At 41.4% G+C, this 21577-nt stretch overlaps 1 protein-coding gene across 10 annotated transcripts in view; it reads left to right on the plus strand.

Moving 5' to 3' along the window:
* KMT2C (lysine methyltransferase 2C) overlaps window positions 1-21577 on the plus strand; it is a 194339-nt gene that overhangs the window by 156879 nt on the left and 15883 nt on the right. For all 10 annotated transcript variants that reach the window (XM_032692870.1, XM_032692911.1, XM_032692865.1 and 7 more), the window contains 12 exons: window positions 782-920; window positions 1178-1392; window positions 1510-1583; window positions 4177-4359; window positions 4987-6858; window positions 7872-8194; window positions 8966-10788; window positions 11801-11912; window positions 12948-13026; window positions 13146-13209; window positions 15269-15501; window positions 18474-20156. In XM_032692870.1, coding sequence (XP_032548761.1) covers window positions 782-920; window positions 1178-1392; window positions 1510-1583; window positions 4177-4359; window positions 4987-6858; window positions 7872-8194; window positions 8966-10788; window positions 11801-11912; window positions 12948-13026; window positions 13146-13209; window positions 15269-15501; window positions 18474-20156 — 6800 coding nt within the window. The remainder of the gene's footprint in view (window positions 1-781; window positions 921-1177; window positions 1393-1509; window positions 1584-4176; window positions 4360-4986; window positions 6859-7871; window positions 8195-8965; window positions 10789-11800; window positions 11913-12947; window positions 13027-13145; window positions 13210-15268; window positions 15502-18473; window positions 20157-21577) is intronic.

The raw sequence follows: 21577 nt of genomic DNA on the forward strand, positions 1-21577 counted from the left end.
AGCATGACAGAATGATACAGTGTCATCCTACAGATGCATCTAATTCCTGAGCTACTTCTGTGCTACTGGGGCAACAGTTATAATTTCACTTAAATGACAGGGATCCAGAGGCCAGTGCTAATTCTGTGTAGTAACATCTGCAAATACCATCTGCTGGGATGAATCTGCCTGTGCCACATTTCTAAGATTGTAATCAAATAAATAAAATTTTCTGGCTTTGTACTGCTAGACTGGACATTTAATTAGAAAATGCTAATGCTCATTTGAGTAGAGTTATCTGTTTCATTGGTTACAAATTAGGGAGTTAGTAGATAATGAGACTTACTTTGGTACACTGCTCAAGAGTCTCAGAAGAGGAGATGTTTAATTCAGGTGGCTAATGATAATCCTGCAAGGACTGAAAACCATTCTCCATGCTTGCTGCTTGGATCTGGTGTAACAGACAGGAAGACCATTAGCTTTTAAGAATATATCTCAATATAAAGTGCAGTGTCATAGCGTGGACTACTGCAAAAGTTTTGGAAATCCATTTAAAAAAAAAATTAGAGAATAAAAAAATTCTCTGCAGGGATGTGATGCATTAGGAAAGAATCCCTTAAGCTTGTAGGGAAGCAATTTAAACTGATTTAAAATCTGTTAAAAAAATGTAAGGACATTGCTATAAAATTTTAAAGCAATTAGTTTTGCATTAGGTGAGACATTGTCTTCTCAATGAAAACTTCCACTTCTCCCTTAGAAGTAGTCACCCTTTAAAACAGTAATTTAAACTTCTTCTTTCCAGGAGAGAATGCATTTCCAAGAGTGCCCCTTATGAATGGTCTGATTGGCCCCAACCCTCATCTCCCTCATACGGCTTTGGCTGCTGGAGGTGGTTTGGGCACCTTCTCTCCCATTACACAGCAGCCATATCCTGATACCAGGTAAGTCAAGTTGGGAACTAAAAAAAATATTTGCTATTTAGTGTACTTAGTATTGGAAAAAAGTATTAGTAACAGCAACACTTGGAGGGTGGTGTTGTGACTGATACTGTGATATTATTAGTTTTTGACAGCCACCACCAAAACTTCTGTGTTCTTGCAGCCTTTTGAAACAGCAAACAGGATAAGTACTTTGCTAATTGAGAATTGTTTGTAGTTTTGTTGTTTTTATAAAACAACCCCCTTTTGTGACTTGTCAGGGATAAGAATCCAGCGTTCAATCCAATGGTGAGTGATCCCAACAGCTCGTGGGCCCCAGCTGCTCCGCCTTTGGAAGGCGAAGGCGATACAATGTCCAATGCCCAAAGAAGCACTCTGAAGTGGGAGAAAGAAGAAGCTTTGGGTGAAATGGCAACTGTAGCACCTGTTCTCTATACAAACATCAACTTCCCTAACCTGAAGGAAGAATTCCCAGGTGAGTGGTTTTACTGACTCAGGTTGAATATTTTGCAGCAATTTATGCATCTTGATTTGAAATAATCTAAAATAGGCTTATCAAAGCCTTGTATATTAACACATTTTTTGGTTGCAGACTGGGCTACAAGAGTGAAGCAGATTGCTAAACTATGGAGGAAAGCAAGCTCACAGGAGAGGGCTCCCTATGTGGTAAGAACAATTGCCACCTGCATTTGCATACTTCCAGAATATATGTATTTCATTTATATGGTCATCTTTTTCTTTTTTTTAAATAAATCAAGTTCTAGGTTTCATGAAAGTTCCCTTACTCCAAGAATGCATTTGTAATTTAACTTTGAATACTTTACCTGTATTCTTTGCTTTTCAATCTTGGAATAAACTACATTAGTATTGTGCAATCTAACGATATCAGCTGAAATGAGAACATCTGTGGTTCCCACTGCCTCTTGGCTACATTTGATTCATGCCTCAAGTCTTCTTTGCTCTGTCTCTCTCTGCACAGGATCTCACCAATTTCTTCAGAAGGATAATAACGACTGATTATGTGATTTCTCTCTCTTTCATCATCCCCTCTCACTGATCTGTTCTTTTTTGCCCCTTTAGAGTTGCTGAAGCCTTTCACCTGTTGAACTAACAATTCCAAGGGTGTCAGTGCTCACATCCCTGCTTTGCTCATTTACTTCTACTCTGTTTTCTTGCTTTGCTGTTCCCCTTCACTGCTTACTCTCTTGTATTGCTTTGTGATGGAAACTCTTTTCATATGTTCCATGTTGGGGAGCATGAAGGACTCTGTTTTTCTCTCCAGAATCATTCACCTCCTTCACATCTGAGTCAAGTGAACACATGTACTTGTAGCAGCTATCTGGAGCTACATGGTCATTGATTCCATTTGGCAGAACTTCTGCCATTCAAAGGGTGACCCTTGTGCTTTCTTGAAGCCTCTCTTGAAGACTGTCCACATCCAAATCTCAGAACCTGTATCACTGATTGTTTTAGACCTTCTGAACCATTGTTAGCAAGTGTACTTTCCTTTAATTTCCTCTCACATCTCCATTCTCTCCTAGTTCTCATCTTCTCTTTGTTTGTTCACAGTAGCAATTGGATGGTCGTTCTCACTATGTAGATTTCTGTGGATTATGCAGGGTTATGTTTTCAGTCTCGTAGCCTCCCCTTACCTGCACTTTTTTGATACAGGCCCATCAGTAATCAAGTTTGATTCCTATATATGTTGATGACTCAGGGTTTAGCAGTACCAACATCATCTCCTGCTATCCAAATTTAAAAATTTCCCTTATCTCTAACGACTTCTAAGAGGATAAATCATACCCTAGATTCAATGTGGGAAGTGGAGTTCTTGGTCTTTCTGAAACCTTTTTCACTTGAAAGAATAATTCTCTATTTTTGTCTTTGTATCACTGAGGCATCATCATTATTCTGCTTTTTATTTAGTGTTACAACTTCACCAGTTTTGGACATCTATGTCATCTTGTCCATGCTGCAGTTAATTTTGGTTGTTCATCCTGTCTAGTATTTAGAAGATAAAAGCGACTTACATGGATGGCATTTACCACTTTACAATTATTTCTATGACTGACTGTTTTATTTTTTATTGTTCTTAACAAGTGCAGTCCTATCCTCACAATGGATATCCAAACAGCAGCAGCAAGAAGTATTTCCTTCATGTTTAGAAGGAGAGTGCATGCAAGTGCATGCTCATGCACACCAGTATTTACACAGCAAGACATGGTTAATTCCTTTCAGAACAGTCTTTGCACTCTTGCCATTCAGCTGTTGCTGGTGCTCCTGGCATTGTGCACACAAGAAGCTGCTGTGGTCCCTCTCCTCAGGGACTTATACTCTGGGATGATGAACAAAGACTGAAATGAAATTTAGAAAAGCGTTAGTAAATTTTGACTGTAGGCTTTTTACTTTCTTTAGTGTGCACAATCCCATCACAAATGATGCTAATTTTTCTGCTGCTGTGACACTTGGTGCTCTCAACCATGTCCCTGTTTCATTGTTGGGGGGAAAGGATTAAAGCCTTCTCCACTAGGCAACCCCTGCTTGACAACTGGAAATAAATTTGTAAAAAAGAAGATGTGAGGGTTTGGTTCAGAAAAGGAATCACATCCTAGATTGGTGGTAAAACAGACCCTTTGAAACTTCCATTAGATACTTTTAAGTGTCACTATGGCTGTAAAATGCCTCATTGAAGAGGAATTACTGTTCTTCCATCCAATTTTTCCTGATCCATAAGCCCATATCCTGTGTTTATACTGTTAACTGTTAACAGACTGTGATCTATAGAGGCTATTTAATGGAGTAGACTGTATTTTTCTTGTCATTGAAGTTCTCCACATTAGTGGCCTTTATTGATCCAAACATCATCTACTGTGCTCATGTCTTCAGACTGCAGACCACACCAATATGTGATCTGAAAGGTAAACTGGTAGGATTCATAGTTTCTTGGCACAGCACAGTACCTGAACAGACACCCCTCATGTATAGAAAACCTTTGCTGATAGGTTTACTAATTACTTTACTAACTGCTAATAACTCCTTAGTTCTTTCCATGTATGTCAAATGCAGAATTTCTGTAGAGATGAAGTATTTTCCACTTGGAATTTCTTTTAAAGTCTATAATTTCTTTTCTATGAGGATGCATGTGATTAAAACAGGCTCTACAAATAATTTGGTGATAGATTTTGTAGGAATAACAGATGCAGTGTTCACACTTAGCAGAAGAAAATGAGGCTAACTGCATCTTTTTTTCTTTTTCCAGCAAAAAGCCAGAGATAATAGAGCTGCTTTGCGCATCAATAAAGTACAGATGTCAAATGACTCCATGAAAAGGCAGCAGCAACAGGATAGCATTGATCCCAGCTCACGCATCGACTCCGACCTCTTTAAGGATCCATTAAAGCAGAGGGAATCAGAACATGAGCAGGAATGGAAATTCAGACAGGTGTGTTCCATTTAGGGTGTTTTGTTATATTCCTCCAGTTTTTTATTGCACTGTCAGAATCTGTTGTCATAAAATCAGTTTGAATCTTTCTTTGTAGAAGAGTATAAAGTCAGCCATTCTGCAGGGGAAGGAAACAGATGTTATTAGAAGAGAAGCTGCTTGCAAAAATTTTAAAATTTTGACTCTTAAATACTATGTATTATGGAAATAGAGTGTTCTTTCTCTGCATGGCTGGCTAGTGCAGTAGTTAGTTTTTATACACCCCAGTCCTGCAGACTGCTGCTCCAAATGGGGCTGACTGTCTCTCAAAACCCATTTGCCTCACATCAGTGCTGCATCTCTCAGTAGCCTTTGTCTTCAGAATATAAGGTTGGAAAGCAGTGATGTTCTTTTGGCAACCTGGGAAATGCTTATTCCCAGGCAAAAAAGACACATGTCAAGGTAATTGAACTTTGCAAATAGCTGGACCCTCTTCTCCCATTGCATTTAAAATTTGCAGTTTGCAGTTATTTATAATTCATCTTTGATGTGTCCTGAAGTTTTTAAATTATAGATTCAGTCATCAGAAAGATTTTGTATGCCCCAAACTTACTAGTGTAACCTTTTTTCCTCATAATTTTAAAACAGCAAATGCGGCAAAAGAGTAAGCAACAAGCCAAAATAGAAGCCACGCAGAAGCTTGAACAAGTGAAAAATGAGCAGCAGCAGCAGCAGCAGCAGCAACAGCAGCAGCAGCAGTTTAGTTCACAGCAGCTTCTGAACCAGTCTGGCTCAGACACACCCAGCAGTGGGATCCAGAGCCCCTTAACGCCACAGACTGGCAATGGAAGTATGTCTCCTGCACAACAGACATTCCATAAGGATCTATTTACAAAGCAGCAGCTCCCTGCTACGCCTACGTCCTCGTCCTCAGATGATGTGTTCCTAAAACCACAAGCCCCACCCCCTACTCTGACCCGAGTCCCAGTACACGATTCACTGGCTCAGTCTCAGACTCCTCAGACATCATCACAACAGATGTTTTCTCCAGGTTCCACAAACACAAGACCTCCCTCTCCAATGGATCCATATGCTAAAATGGTGGGAACACCTAGACCAGCACCCGTTAACCAGAACTTTGTTAGAAGGAACACCATTGCCCCATTAGATACCTGTGCAGCACAGTCATCTGTGTCCCGGCCCATTCAGGGAACTGAACCATCGGGAAGCAGGCCTTCACCAGTCAGGGATTCATGTTCTTCATCTCCAGGGAGCAGTGATCCCTATGCAAAGCCACCAGACACACCCAGGCCTGTCATGGCATCAGAGCAGTTCTCCAAACCATTGGGGGTCCTGAGATCCCTGGAACAGTCAGGGAAGGTTCCTTTAGCAGCTGGAAGCAGTGATCCCTTTACTAAGCCGGCTCCTAGAACTGATACATTTCAGAGACAGAGAGTAGCCTCTGCTGATGCCTATGCACGGCCTCCATTGACTCCGACTCCCGCTCCTGATGGGAACCCTGGACCTTTTAAAACTCCTATGCGCCCTCCTCAGTCCCCACAAGATCCCTACACGTCCATGCCAACCACCCCCCGGCGCGTTGCTGTGGATCCATATGAAAGGCCTGCTTTGACACCGAGGCCAGTGGATAACTTTTCCCATAATCAGACTAATGATCCATACAGCCAGCCTCCCCTGACTCCCCACCCTGCAATAAAGGAACCTTTTGCCCCCCCACCCCGGATAGCGCGGCAACAGAGCGATTCTTTCCCTCAGTCTGGGCCCATTTCAAGGCCTGCTTCTCAGGACCCTTATTCCCAGCCTCCAGGTACTCCTCGGCCAGTTGCTGATCCTTATGCCCAACCTCCAGGAACTCCTCGGCCCACCACAGTTGATCCATATATGCAGCAACCACCAACACCGAGACCTTCTCAGCCGGCAGATTTATTCTCTCAGACCCCAGCAAATCAGAGACATTCTGATCCATATGCCCAACCTCCCGGGACACCAAGGCCAGTTCTCAATGATCCCTATTCTCAGCAACCAGCAACTCCAAGGCCAGGGATTTCTGAGGGTTTTAACAGACCTGCAATGACAAGACCAGGAGTAATACCAAACAGAGATCCTTTCCTGCAGACACCACAGAGCAGGTTGCAGGGCACTTTCGTCAGGCCATCAGATCCATGTTCTCAAACTCCCAGACCTGCAGGACCTGCAATAACAGATTCATTTAGCCATGGTCCAGCTGCTCCAGCACGTGACCCATATGATCAACCACCAATGACTCCAAGACCTCAGCCAGAATCTTTTGGAACTGGTCAACTGGCCCATGATGCTGCCGATCAGCCACGGCCTGGATCTGAGGGCACCTTCAGTGCATCTGGAAATTCTCCCATGACTTCTCAAGGACAGCAGTTTCCCAAAGTTTCACAAGTTCCTGGCCCAGCACCCACCACGGGAGTAACAGATACACAGAATACCATGAATATGTCTCAAGCAGATACTGAGAAGTTAAGACAGGTGAGGATAATGTTCAATACTGATGGTATTAAAATTTCATAAACAGAAGAATTTCCCCCATTCTTGTTAATATTTGAAGTTTCTTGTCATTAAACATAGCTATATGTAAGATAAGAATCATCTTAATTTACTTAGTATGTTCATTTGGTCCACCTGGATAGAACCAGAACATATAGAATATAGAAACATCAGTAATTTTTAAGATCCAAAAAGAAAGCAAAGGCCATATTTGAAGCCACTGAAGGTGTAGATGGTTGGTCAGTAATAGCTCTTTTAGCTAGAGTCTAAGGGGAAAAAACACCTTGAAAGGACAATTAGTTCTGTTCTGTAACAGATGAGATGTGGAACTGATTGTCAGTGACTTCTTCACTGGCTGGAAAAGTGGGTACAGGCAAAGATCTCAGACCAGGCATCTGACTTTGCAGTTGGCCAACATGTTGAGGTGAATCCTGCCCTTGGTCACTGCTCTTCTTGAGGCACTTTCGCTCCCAAGTTTCTGCCAGTGAATGTTTGACCAACAGCTCTTGCTGAGAATAGAATTACATTCAGCTCATGGAAAGCTGCTCACTCTTTTGTTTGGAAGGACTGATGGGAAGTGGATTTGGTGGAAAATTGGTAGTATTTATCATCAGTCAGAGCAAATTCTGCAGCTGTGGTGCAAACCTCTTGCTGAATTTTCTTCAGTGGACCTTTAGTCACCCTTGCACTTTTCATGTGGCAACAGGACCTGCATTGTTGGAATAGAAAAAAGAAAAATTCCTTTAATTTTAATTGATAGAATGGGTTCACACCATACATTTTGACAAGAGGTCTGAATGTCAAGTTGCACCACCAGCACCTTGCACCGTTTGACCCCCCTTCTCATTCCTGAGGTGATTACGATAGTTCTTAATATTTTTCTGTAGTGACTGAAGAATTTCTTTCCTCCGAAAAGCTTAACCTAGCAGAGTGTAACACTTCAAAACATGTCAGTTGCAGTGTCAAGTGTAATGATTTTTTTTTTTTTTAAACAGCGCCAGAAATTACGTGAAATTATTCTACAGCAACAGCAGCAGAAGAAGAACGCGGTTCGTCAGGAAAAGGCCTTGCAGGATGCAGCAGCTCCCACCCATGCGACTCCTCTTCAGCACTGGCAGCAAGACAACTTAAATCAAATCTTTAATCGCCCTCCTCCTCCATATCCTGGGAATATTAGGTCCTCTGTAGTCCCTCCGGGTGGGCCAAGGTTCGCCGTATACCCAAAAGACCAGCGTGGGCCGTTTCCTGCTGATGGGCAGTTCAGACCCCAGTTTCCAGGCGATATGAATGCCATGGGGATGAGACCTCATGGCCTTAGGTAAGCTCTTGGATCTCTTAAACCCAGGATATTACAAGGGTCGTTAGATAAAGGGGTTCTTTTGGATGAAAAATCATCTGTGTTGTCTGCAGTAGCTGGTAACCTTCTTGAAGTCCGTATGTGCAGTGCGTTTTCTTGTGTTTTACACTAACAGTGTTCTACACTCTTTTATTGGGAATTAATCAGAAATAAAAATGGAGAAACTGCATTTCTTTAAAACAAACAAACAAAAAAAAGTGAAAGGTTGGACTTTATTTTTGATGTCTTAATAATTAATAACTATAATATTCTTGTTTTCATTTCTAATGAATAAGTAATCAAATATCAGCTTCTGTCTGTGCAATTTTTACAGTGAATGCTGTGATGTAAAATGAATACCAGTATCAATACGTTGTCATCTCAGGAATTATGATTTTAAGTATTTGTATTTATTTCAGTAATTTCTAAATCCATGCACTATTATTTTTTACGCTGGGTTGAATTAACATATATATTATTTACTAGGATAGTTCTGACTGTCATAGTTTTCTATCCATTATTATTATTACTGAAATTGAAAACAGGTTGTTTATTAAACATAATTAAAGCAATTATTTTATTGTAGTCATAAAGCTCATTTAAATGTAAGCATAATCAGTCAAAATATTTATTTAAATATCTTAATGAATGCATCACTTAAAGCATTTTAGTGAATAGCTATTTACTCAGATATGCCAGACTAGGCAGCCTTAGGAAAAAAAAGGTTACTTAGTCTTTCATGCTTTATTTTAGATATGGTTTTCCAGGAGGTGGCCATGGTCCACCCTCAGGTCAAGAACGTTTCCTCGGTCCCCAGCAGCCGATGCAGCGCCCTGGAGTTCCCCCACAGCTGAGAAGATCCCTGTCTATTGATATGCCTTGGCCAGTGAACAATCCACAAATAAATAACACATCTGGGATCTCCCAACATTTTCCTCCGCAGGGAATGCCAGTTCAGCAGCACAATATATTGGGTCAGGCGTTTATCGAGTTACGTCACAGAGCTCCCGACGGGAGGCCAAGGCTGCCCTTTAATCCTTCTGCTGCAAATGTTATGGAAGCAGCAGCTCAGCATCAGAGACACACAGGGTTCATGCCCAGGCAGGATTTTCCAGGCCCAAGACAGGCAGAACCACTGAGACATAATTCTCAAGGAATACCCAACCAGTTGCAGATATCTACAAGTTTGGAGCACATGTCGCAGTCCCAGCAGGATCAGATCAATCCTGACAACCCACCTGCACTTGTAATGCGTTCTCTAGGTCATCAGCCAGTTGCTGATGCGTTCCCAGGACCATCTTTGTCCACATCTGCACCAAGTGATGAATCTGCAAACTTACAGATTCCCAACCAGCCAAGTGATGGTCTAGAGGAAAAGCTTGATCCTGATGATCCTGCTGTAAAAGATTTGGATGTGAAAGACCTTGATGGTGTTGAAGTCAAGGATTTAGATGATGAGGATCTAGAAAATCTGAATCTAGACACCGAGGATGGGAAAGGAGATGAACTGGACACTCTAGATAATTTGGAAACCAATGATCCTCACCTTGATGATCTTCTAAGATCAGGAGAATTTGATTTAATTGCGTACACAGACCCAGACCTTGATGTGGGGGATAAGAAAGGAATGTTTAATGAAGAACTAGATCTTAGTGTCCCCATTGATGACAAACTAGATATCCAGGGCAAGGCAGAAGAACCCAAACAGAAAGAACAAGGTGATACAACTGCTGCGCCTCCTGAGAACCAGTCTCCACCAAAGAAATCTGCTACAGAAAATGAAATTAAAACAGAAGTACTTTCTCCAAACACTCAGGAGGAAAAGAAGAATGAAAATGAAAAAAGTGATGGAAATGCTGAATCCACAAGTACTCAACAGGCTGCTGAAGTGGAGTTAAAGGATGGAGAAAAGGCTCCTGCACAGCCTGCTAACCCAGAATTCCCTGACAAAACTGCTGCTGTTCCTAGTCAAGAAACAACTGTGCCTAGTCCAGATGCTCAGGGATCCGCTTCACTACCTGTTCAAGGAGCAGTAAGTTCCTGCAGTATTTCTGGGTCCACCCCAGTCCTCTCAAGTTTGCTGTCTAATGAAAGCTCAGACAATGCTGAAGCGAGAACTCTGGGATCTCCATCTCAATCCCTGCCACCCACACAAATGAACCATGGATCAGGTATTCCACAAACACTCATGACACCTGGTGGACAGATCTTGGAAAACACTTTAAATTCAAATTTGTCCATGGTTCCACGAATGAACCATAATTTTTCTCAAGGGTCACCAAATCCAGGATTTATTCAGGGTCAGTCATCTAATCATAGCTTTGGGACGGGACAGACATCTAATCAAACTGTGGCTGTACCAAACCGTCCTGGTCCCAGTGGCATCTCTGGTCCCCAACAGATGATGCTCCCTCAACCATTAGCTCAGCAACAGAACCGAGAGAGACCACTCCTGCTAGAGGAACAACCACTTCTTCTGCAGGACCTCTTGGATCAGGAAAGACAGGAGCAGCAGCAGCAGCGACAGATGCAAGCCATGATTCGCCAGCGTTCAGAGCCATTTTTCCCCAATATTGGTATGTGGGTGATGTGTTTGTCTGTGTTCTGGTTAGTTTTTTTATAAAAATGCAACAACAAATAGTTAAATAATCCCTAGCACTGAAAGAAGGAGGTAGTTCTGTGGAACTTGAAGGTGGCATAGTGAAAATTAACCTGCCTACAGAGAGTATGGAAATTGAGTGTGTAGGTGGAATTCTGAACTCTGGGGCCAGGCTCCCGTTGTCATTACCAGGATCAGGGTAACTCTACACTTCTGATAATGTTTGTGACATCGGTTGTGTCACATATTCTCTTTATACTTTAGGTTCTCAGTGTGATATGGAGTAAATGCACTCTTTGTAAACAACATTTAATGACCAAGTGCAACAGCTGACCTTTTGATACTTGCTCTATCATTTTTATGTTTATGGTTGTTTCATTACATTTCTTTGCAGTTTTTAGTGTTGTCTCAAGGAAAGGGATCATTGAAAACTGTATTACTAACTGTCAGTCTAGGCAAGGCTCAGAAACATCTCTAATAATTCTGCATGTACTAAAAGCATTTAAGATAAATTGTGATTGCTTGTTTAATACAATTTAGTAGTTTGAACATTAAGATTGAGACCATCACTATTAATTAATTGTTATTAATGAAATACTAAATTTTGAGAATTGTGTTAGTTGTGAGCACACTGGCCATCAAGGCTGTTCTTTTAGTTCATTAGTGATGGTATATCAGTTGCCAGCCAAGCTCACAGAAACAATTCTTCTTCCTGAGTCTTAAACCTGTAAATAGAATTTATTAATCTGTTGGGTCATAGGCCAAGTTTGGTCTAGAGCCCTTCTCAGACTGACCTGCTTTTGTTTATATGTTATTATACTTATTAACCATGAATTTTGAAGTGGAGATGACAATTAATGTGAATTAGTAATGCAATTAGGTGGTTTTAAAGAAGATTTACTAATGAACTAGATGTAAACAAGTCAGTTCCAGTTAATAACTTGGAATGCTCAGCTGTGTTATTCAGTTCTACTGTTTTTCTCTTACAGACTTTGATGCAATTACTGATCCCATAATGAAAGCAAAAATGGTGGCCCTTAAGGGGATCAACAAGGTCATGGCACAGAGTAACATGGGGATGCCACCAATGGTCATGAACAGGTAGGCAACACTTGATACCATTCTTTAGGGCTACAAAATGTAAAAGGAAATAACAGAGCTTGGGGAAGCTGTGTGCAGAATACGAAAAAATTAAAAGTAGAGAAAAGATCTTTATGCCCTGGAGTTCATAGTCCATGATAACACAGGACTATCTCCTAAGAATAAAGCCAGTGTGGCAGTAGAAACTTAAAGGCATCAGACTTGTGTTCCAGTTGTGATGTCATTGCTCAACACAGATTCACTGTTGATGCTTTTCTTGTTTTCCCACTTACTAATTAGGTAATGACACATCTCCCACACATGGTGTTAGAAAACTGTGGATGACCATGTAACAGTGAAATTTTGTGTTGCAGCATATCATTTAATGCTGGGTATAATTAAGGTTTCCAAATAGTGGAAGTTTGACCCTCTCTTTAAATCCGTTCTGAGGACAAGAAGAACTGTGAACTGTGCAGGCTCCACCAGGACTGCCCTTACTCTAGGGTGGGGGAGTCTGTGGGCCAGGAAGGATCTGCACCTTTTATTATGTGGCCCTTAAAACTGTGTGTTTTCATCTTCCTAACACATACTTTAGTGTTATATGATAATACATGTATTATCATCTCTCACAATACATGTTATCAAATATCATAATACATGTTGTATGATACTACATGTAAATGCACACCAGGGCTGTGCATTTGCCCAACTCCACTTGACTGGGCTGGTGATGATGATACCTAAATGCATTAAACCTTTTCTTTTTAAATCATAAAATATAAGAATGCAAATACAGATTTTGTGTGCATGTGTGTTTTCACTGTTTTAGCACAGTAGACCATGTTTACTACTTCTCTCTGAAAAACCTAAAATGCTGTAGTTTCAACCAAGGGAGAATTAGTATTCTCCAGATGTTGAAAAAGTTTGGTACAGATGTTCAAACAATTGTATATAAAATACTTGTGTGCTTTGTGTAAGTTCAGTGTAGTACAAAAGGTTTTCTCTCCCCTAAAATACAATTTTTCAAGGTTATCATTTCACTTTATATATCCATAGGTTTCCTTTTATGGGTCAGTCAGTGCCAGGAGCTCAGACCAGTGAAGGCCAAAATCATATGCAGCAGGCAATTGCACAGGTAATAAAACTTGATATGGGCTTGAAACAAAAGTGTTTAACAGTTATAACTACATTTTGGTTATTTTAATTGAATCATGATTTAATATCCCTGTCTGTATGTTTTACTGAAATTTCTAGGATGGAAGTTTGACACCTCAGATTTCTAGGCCTAATCCTCCCAATTTTGGTCCTGGCTTTGTCAGTAAGTAAAGATTTAAAAATTTATTTTATGGTGTTGTTTCATTTTTCGGTTCTGTTTTCTTTAATATAAAATGTCCGTAAATGGATCTCATCTCTCAAAAAGTCATCTTTTTAAAATGAGTCATTTCATCATTACAATGCCAATTAAGGGGTGTGTAGTGAATGCTGTTAATATTTGCAAGGTTATAATTTCATTTTGTATATCAATAGATTTCCTTTTATGGGTCAGTCAGTGCCAGGAGCTCAGAGCAGTGAAGGCCAAAATAATAGAATAATTTCTGCTGTTAATAGAAGAAGCACCATAAGGAAGGAGGGAACCAGAAAATTGACATTATTTGGATCTGTGTGAGAACTGTAATCTACTAACTGGCAGACTGCTGTGTCAGAAACCTGGTCTTGGGTTGTGTTGCAATACTCTGAGCTCAGTGAGAACAACTGTCTATATTGAGTTGGATTTTTTTTTATTTTCAGAAGCAAAAAGTTTTGTGCAGTATCACTGTCATTTGAACAAATATCAGAAAAAGCTTTCCAGGCATTAGTTAAGCAAGCCTGGTTGGGAAGCACAATTGCTGAAAGCAGAAATATACAGCACTAACATTTTGCATTCTGTGTTTCTGGCTGCCCTAGATCAATTGTAAATCCTGATCTCTATGATAAGGAATATTTCCTAGCAGAAATTGAAACTGAGCCTATGTTGGGAGGAGGAGACCATGTGAAAAAAAGTGTTTCTATCACTACAAATAGTTCACTTGATATTTTTGAATAAGAAATAGAAGTAAACACCTTCACCTTTTCCAGAAACTGGAACAGCAGCACTGAGTGTGCAAGAAGGAGCTTTTGCAATATTATCTGTATTAATTTCGAGTGAGATTTCACATGGCACTCAGCGTGGCCTCGCTCTGGTTGAGTGGTGGTGGGTTCTGGGCACTTGAGGAAATCAGTTGCTCATTTCAGTAGTAGTTATTCTTAGCTGGAACTCATTAGTATTTCAGTACTTTCATTTGCACTTCCATGTTGCTCACGTTACTCTCCTTGTTTCCACTCAATTGTCCCTTCAGGATATGTGATTAGTTTAGCAGAATTTATTCTTGGAAGAACAGGAGCACAAGGACGTGGTCATATTGAACTCTCACTGCTGTGTGGGTGTCTGTGTTAAACAAACTGTGTTTACAAGGAAGATCCATCCCCTATTCCTGGTGTCCCAGCTCACTGCCACAGTGTGATCAGGAGACAAATGACATGATCACCAAACTGTCTCTCTTGCTTTCTGTGCTTAGTGCAGATCAGGTGTTATCAGATGTGATGGTTTTACCTTGAGAAAAATGTCTGAGAGCAATGGACTCGTGGCAGATGAGCATTTCTCATTTGTGGGAAGAGCAATGTCTCAGTTACAGCCTAAATGAGAGGCATTTGTTCTGGGGGACAGGATGTGGCACTGATGCTGAAGGCCCTTTTGCCCAGGACTGACACTGACAAAGTGATTTTTACAAAGACCGTGTGTTTTTTTCATTTCATGAATATTTGATGGATGTTTATAATTTTAATCTTTTTCTTAGAAGTAGTTATAAAAATAGATTTTATATGTACAAAAGTCTTCTACAAACACCAAAAATAATGAGGCCATGTTTCCTGTAAGTTTGTGTCCTTGCTCCCTATTCTCTCTCTCTCTACTTGACTACTTCCAGACATCTTCCATGTCCCCTCTTCTGTAGCAGAGCAGGGTACCACCAGATTCTGTAGCTGCTCTCAAAGCTACATTTGCTTACTGGAGAGTGCACATTTGCTGGCTCAACAGAGGGCTGGTGTGTCCTGAAATGAAGGGACTGTGTTAAAACTGCTTTCTCTCAATAAATGCAGTAGTTTGAATCTCTGTCTCCTTTACTCAAATCACTCCAAGAACTTAATATCTCTGAGATACCAAATTCTCTGTCAAATTTGGCTGAATTTAACCAATAGTTTCTTTAAAAAAGGGGACTACCTAACTGTTAAACTTGAGCTCTAAAAATGAGAGCTTACCCCCAGGATGGGATCATACCATATTTTATTTCCCTTCTTTCTAGATGATTCACAAAGAAAGCAATATGAGGAATGGCTGCAAGATACACAGAAACTTCTTCAAATGCAACAGAAGTACCTTGAGGAGCAAATTGGAGCACACAGAAAATCCAAAAAGGCTCTCTCAGCAAAGCAGCGTACAGCCAAGAAAGCTGGACGGGAATTCCCAGAAGAGGATGCAGAACAGCTTAAACATGTTACTGAGCAGCAGAGCATGGTCCAAAAACAGCTAGATCAGGTAATCACCTGGAATCCAAAACCTTGGTACCAAGTCATGCTACTGTGACTTTTTCCTTTAAACCTTCTGAAAGATACAGTGGAATTTAGTTAAAAAGGGAGCCAAATGCTGTCATGTTTTTTGTGTGTAACAGCATTACTCTGGATTGTAGGTGACACTGGAGTTGCAGAGGGACATTGTGATAAAAAACTGGTTTAGTACTTTGGGAAGAGAGGAAATTCCTTGGCAAAATGACTTGCAACAGAGTTCCTGGCATCGTGAAGAGCAAAAATGAAATATTCAGAGAAAAGTCTTAGCACGCAGGGCTTTGTTTCAGGCTTGAATGAACCTCATAACTCAGTCTTTTTCAGATGTCCTTTCATAATCAGAACGTCTTGGTTATATACCAGTTCAATGTTACTGTTTTAAAATCTCTTTTCATTATATCTTTAGTGTTAGTCTAGCTTTATGATCTGTCTCATTCCTAGGTGCTGATCATAAGTGTGTGTGTTATCTGTTATTAGATCACAGAATAGTACGGGTCAAAGGGATATCTGGAGAGCATCTAGTCATGATCAAAGCAGAACTAGCTTCACAGTTAAATCAGGTTGCTCAGCACCTTGCCAATCAAGTTCTGTAAGTCTCCAAGGGTTGAGATTTCCCAGCCTCTCTAGGGCCTCTGTTCCTATATGTAACCACTTTCACTGGGTTATGTTTTTCTTTCCTTATATTCAGTTGGAATTTCACATCCTGTGATTACAGTAAATGAAATTCAAATTAAACCTGTGATAAATTCAATAAATCTATGCTTTGGCCACCAATATTGAATGCTGCCTTCCTCAAGACGTTGTTTATAAATTATCTGGCATGATAGTCAAGATCAGCTAGTCCTGCTGAAAATGAAAATGCTTTAGAATTATCCTTTTTTAATATGAAGGAAAAAATTGGCAGCAGGCAGCTTGGAATGAAGTGATACCTGACCCTCGAGTTCTTACTCCTGTGTTGCTTTCAAGACAAACTATGAGCTGAATGGGGTATTGGTTGGCTTGTCTTTTCACTATGTGGAAGAGAGAAGGAGTGGGTAAATTATATCTATATCATTTATTTCTTTTTCTTTTTTTTTTCCCTTACACAATGAATCACAAGTGGAATAAGTGCAAAAAAAATAACTTTGACCAATCTTTATCATCTGTACATGATTCTAGTCTTACAGTGGAGTTAGACTGAAGTAACAGCTGCTAATCATGACATTGGTGGCAGATTCATTTACTGCCCCATAATTATAGTTCTCTTACTTGTACTTTTTAAACATAAGTTTCATCTGCTGCTGGCAAATGCCCCCCACTGCCCTTCAGCCACAGATTTAGACCAGTCACCCACATCCTAACCAGTACTTTGTTCTACACCTAGTGGGAGATTAAATGAGGCTTTGTTAAAGTATATTTTTAAGGACCTTCTGTTGGAAGCAATTTGCCACTCTTTCCATTCAGATCAAGTAATTTTTCTGTAATCAAGTTAGTTTTTGAAAAGTCTGTACATGTATGGAGAGAGAAAAGAGCTCTGGGATCCCTGTGAATTGCTGGCCCTGGACACAGGCGCGGAGCAACCGGAGCTGACTGTGCTCCACGAGCTGATGTGTGACAGGGTTATTAGCCCAGGCACAGAGCCATGGAGACACTGCCAGATTGTCCCTGCAGCCAGGGCAGTTTGGCTGCCTCGGTGTGGCTCTGTGCCTGTGCTAATACACTGTGCCTTGTTCTCCCCTGCACTGCTAAAATCACCAGGTCGACCCGCGCAGTCGCTCGGGGCCAGCTGGGTGTGGTCAGGGCTGGTCCTTTGAGATCCCAGTGATGTGGCTGATCCACCCCTGCAGCCCCTGGGAGGGAGTAGTGGTTTGGATGCCTCATGGTACAGAGCCAGCACAGGCTTAGCACTGCAGAACCACGGAGAAGGAGCACTGGATCTGTGCAGTGCAGATGGATCCAACTGGTGGCTTTATGCAGTGGCATTGTTTCTGTGGCAGTGGCAGTGCCAAACCAGAGCTCATAAATCATCTTGGACCTGAGGTTACTGTGTAAATAACCTTTTGGGTGCATCTGTCCTGCAGTTTGTAACCTGTCCGATGGGATCTCTGTTGTCCTGAGCTTTCAGGCTTATCCCTTGCCCCAGATAAAGGACAGGGCTATCAAACATTTTTAATTATGTTACAGACTTTTTCTGTCCCTACAAATAGCAAATGAAAGCTGTGGAAGTCATAATCTAATGAGCAGAAGCAAGAGATATATTTTTTTAATGTATTTATTATTAACCAGTAGACTAGAAGTCCTTATTTTTTTTTTTAAAGACCAGTTTAGTTGGATATCTTCTGTATTTCTGAAAGGCTCTTTCTTGTCCAGTTGACACTGTCATATCCTTCCTTTGACTTCTTCCGCTTGCCTTAAACTACAAGGCAAAACTTTTAGTGTCCAGGTTGAGTTTATTTTTGTCTTAAAACTTTAAATTTTCAAGGAACAGTTGCCATTTTCACCTGCTGTGAGAAGTTTGAGGATCTGCCTGTGAATAAATGGGAATCTACCTCACTGTTTTCCTGCAAACTTCTCTTTTTCAATTACATTCTTTCAAAAATTTTACTGATGTGTGAACATCATCCATCTCAGTGTTTCCTTTTTCCTCTCTGTTCCCAGCTATTTGTATCCCATGCATGGATGATAAGGTCTGTAGGACAAGGATCACTTTTGACTTAGGTTTGTGTACTCCCTGCACAGTGCAGGCTTGGTATGTAATTAAGACTCTGGGGCACTGCTATTTTGTCTAAAGTCTTGGGATGGAGAGTATTTCTAAAGAAATAATTGCTGTTTAGCATTAAAAACACTGTGCAGAAATGCTATTTTTGCCCGAAGTTCATTGCCTACTGGAGTTACAGTGGTGAGTTACGTTGTTTATGTTGCACAGCCAGTACATGCCAGAGATGAATAATGACTTTTAATTTTTAGATCCGAAAGCAGCAGAAGGAGCACGCGGAGCTGATTGAGGAGTACCGGATCAAGCAGCAACAGCAGTGTGGAATGGCCCCCCATTCCATGATGCCCGGTGTCCAGGCTCAGCCACCCATGGTTCCAGCAGGAACATCACCAGCAATGAATCAACAAAACTTCCCCATGGTGGCACAGCAGCTGCAGCATCAGCAACATGCAGTGGTGATCCCCGGGCAATCCAACCCAACCAGAATGCCAAATTTATCCGGATGGCAACCTGCTAATGCCCCTGCAAGTCATATTTCCATGAATCCAGCAAGGATGCAGCCTCCAATGACACCGTTGCCAATTACTCCTGGTACACCAGCTTCTGTGCCTGGTCCAAATGCAGCTACACAGTCAGGGCCACCCCCAAGGGTGGAGTTTGAGGACAATAACCCTTTCAGTGAGAGTTTCCAAGAGCGGGAGAGAAAGGAGCGTTTGCGGGAGCAGCAGGAGCGGCAGCGCATTCAGCTGATGCAGGAGGTGGATCGACAGAGAGCTTTGCAGCAGAGGATGGAGCTGGAGCAGCACAGTATGATGGGGTCTGAATTAAATAACAAAACATCCTTATCTCAGATACCTTTCTTCAATTCTGAGCTGCCTTGTGATTTCATGCAGACCCCGCGGCCCCTGCAGCCGTCTCCGCAGCATCAGCAGCAACCGATGGGGCAAATCCTGCAGCAAGGTGCTGTGACCTCCCCTCCTGCCACCAATTTTATGCAAAGCAGTGAGAGAAGGCCAGTGGGACCTACCACTTTTGGACCTGATGCATCTGCTGTTCCAGGTGGAGCCCCCAATTTCCATAATGTAAAACAAACTCATGGGAATCTTCCTGGGGCTGCCTTTACGCAGAACCAGGTCAAGCCTCCCTTTCCTTCTGCTGTACCTTCATCTACAGTGCTGGGCAGTGGTGCCCCATGTGGTTCGGACACTAGTGTGCCCCAGGCAACGAACTTCCCTGGATCAAGCCAGTCTCTCATCCAGCTGTATTCTGACATAATCCCAGAAGAGAAAGGCAAAAAGAAAAGGACGCGGAAAAAGAAAAAGGACGACGATGCCGAGTCCATAAAAGCCCCGTCAACTCCACACTCGGATATCACTGCACCATCAACCCCAACCATCTCTGATTCTACCTCCACCCCCACAGTGAACACCCCCAATGAACCACGTCACCAGGATGAGCAAGAGCCAGCGGAGTTAACGGGCCCCTCGACATCAAACGTGGGAGAGAGCCAGAGCTCCCCGGAGCGGGAGGGGAAGCTCCCCGGCAGCCTGGCCCCGAAACAACCGAGTGGGAGTGCAGAGACTGAAAAGGTTAAAACAGACACACCGACCAGCATCCAAGAAGTTAAACTGGAAAAGGCAGAGACTGATCAATGCTCAGGTCAAGCTGAGCCTAAACCAGAAAATCCAAGCAGTATTAAGGTGGAAGAAGACAAGGTCACCTCACAGCCGGCCTCTTCAGCTCAGAGTCCGGCACAGCCAGCCGGCATTCCAGCAGCCAAAGGGGAGTCAGGGAACGAACTCCTGAAGCACCTGCTAAAAAATAAGAAGTCCTCGTCTCTTCTAAATCAGAAACCAGAGAACAGCAGCCGAGCAGAGGAGGAGGCTTCTGGGGATAAAAAGTTAGCAGAGAAGCAGAATCCAGCTGAAGGAATGGTGAGCCTGATACTGGTTTTGTTACACGGTGGTTGTAACAAAGCCTAGTTTGTGCCTTACCACGAGCATGTGTGGAAAGGTGGGGAGATAGCCTACCTGCACAAGGGTGGAGTAAACAGCTTTAAGGAATTTTTGCCTCCTTTCCTGCCTTTTCTCCATAAGTAATTCAGCTGTGTTTAAAAAAAATAACAAATTTTAATATTACTTGGTAGGTCAGCATATTCAGAAATCATTAAAATGAAAAAAAAAAATCAGGTTTTCTATGGAAAATCATCTTAAATCATCTTGAAAAATGCCACTTTCTAATATTAAGACTAAGGCAAGCTTTTGCAGTATGATTCCTACTTACCCACTAGGATGTGACAGTGCAGAGCACGGGGTGTGTGCTGCTTACTTCTTTGACTCCACCTGAGTAGTGTATAGGTTGACCTGTGCACCTGTGCAGGGAAGGGCTTCACACCCCTTCAGCTGCACATTAGGAGTGTTCTGGGAATGAACCAGGTCCAACACTGGATTTCTGTGTTACAGAATATTTCTGTAATTACTTTTACTTCTATGGAAGGAAGCATTATATGATTTATTAATTTATAATGCCCTTAAAACGGGACCTAAAGAACAGTGTTTTCTATGGGGGTAGGATACACTTTACACTTAGATTTGTTGGTCATTATAGTGTAATCTTTAGTCTCTACTCAGTTTTGGGTTTTGACTGCCTAAACTCTAATATGTCCGTGAAACAAAATTTAAACGCATTGAAAAATCAGTAAATAGTGATAGAAGTAAAGGTAATTGTGAGCAGCAGGTAAAACATGTGACAGGGGTATTAGTGAGAATATTTGTGGTAGGGGTCATGTAGAGCTCTTTAAAATGATAATGTATTGAACAAAAATGGACTTTCTTTTGACTTGCCACTGTCTGTTGTGTTACTGAGTCCCATTCTAATTCCTTTTACCCAGCTGTGCTTTAATGTGAAGAAAGGCTTTGCAGATTCATACTGGAAGTATTTAAGCAAGTGGTACAATCCAGAAATGTTTCACAACACTTTTTTTTTTTCTCTAACCTCAAAATATTTTTGTATTATATTAACTTACATGCCTTTTTTTCTGTCACCAAATTTGCCTTTCATTAGGCCCTCACGAACATCTCTAAGGTTTCATGGACATGTATCTTTATTTTAGGGTGTATTCAAAAGAGAATATTTCTGGTCTATGAGTTTTTAATGATGTTTTCAGATGTCAGTGGTGTTAATGATAAGTCATAATTCTGTCTGCAGAGACAGTCTAGCAGTTACCATTGCCAGTAAAATACAGTCTGTTATCAATGAGATTTATTACACTGTGCCTGTGCTTTTAGACTCGTGCAGTAAATTGAAATGAACTGTATATTAAAATGTCAAAAATTCTGCTTCACTTTCATTTTTT

Source organism: Chiroxiphia lanceolata, chromosome 1 (assembly GCF_009829145.1).
Source record: "Chiroxiphia lanceolata isolate bChiLan1 chromosome 1, bChiLan1.pri, whole genome shotgun sequence".
Lineage (NCBI taxonomy): Eukaryota > Metazoa > Chordata > Aves > Passeriformes > Pipridae > Chiroxiphia > Chiroxiphia lanceolata.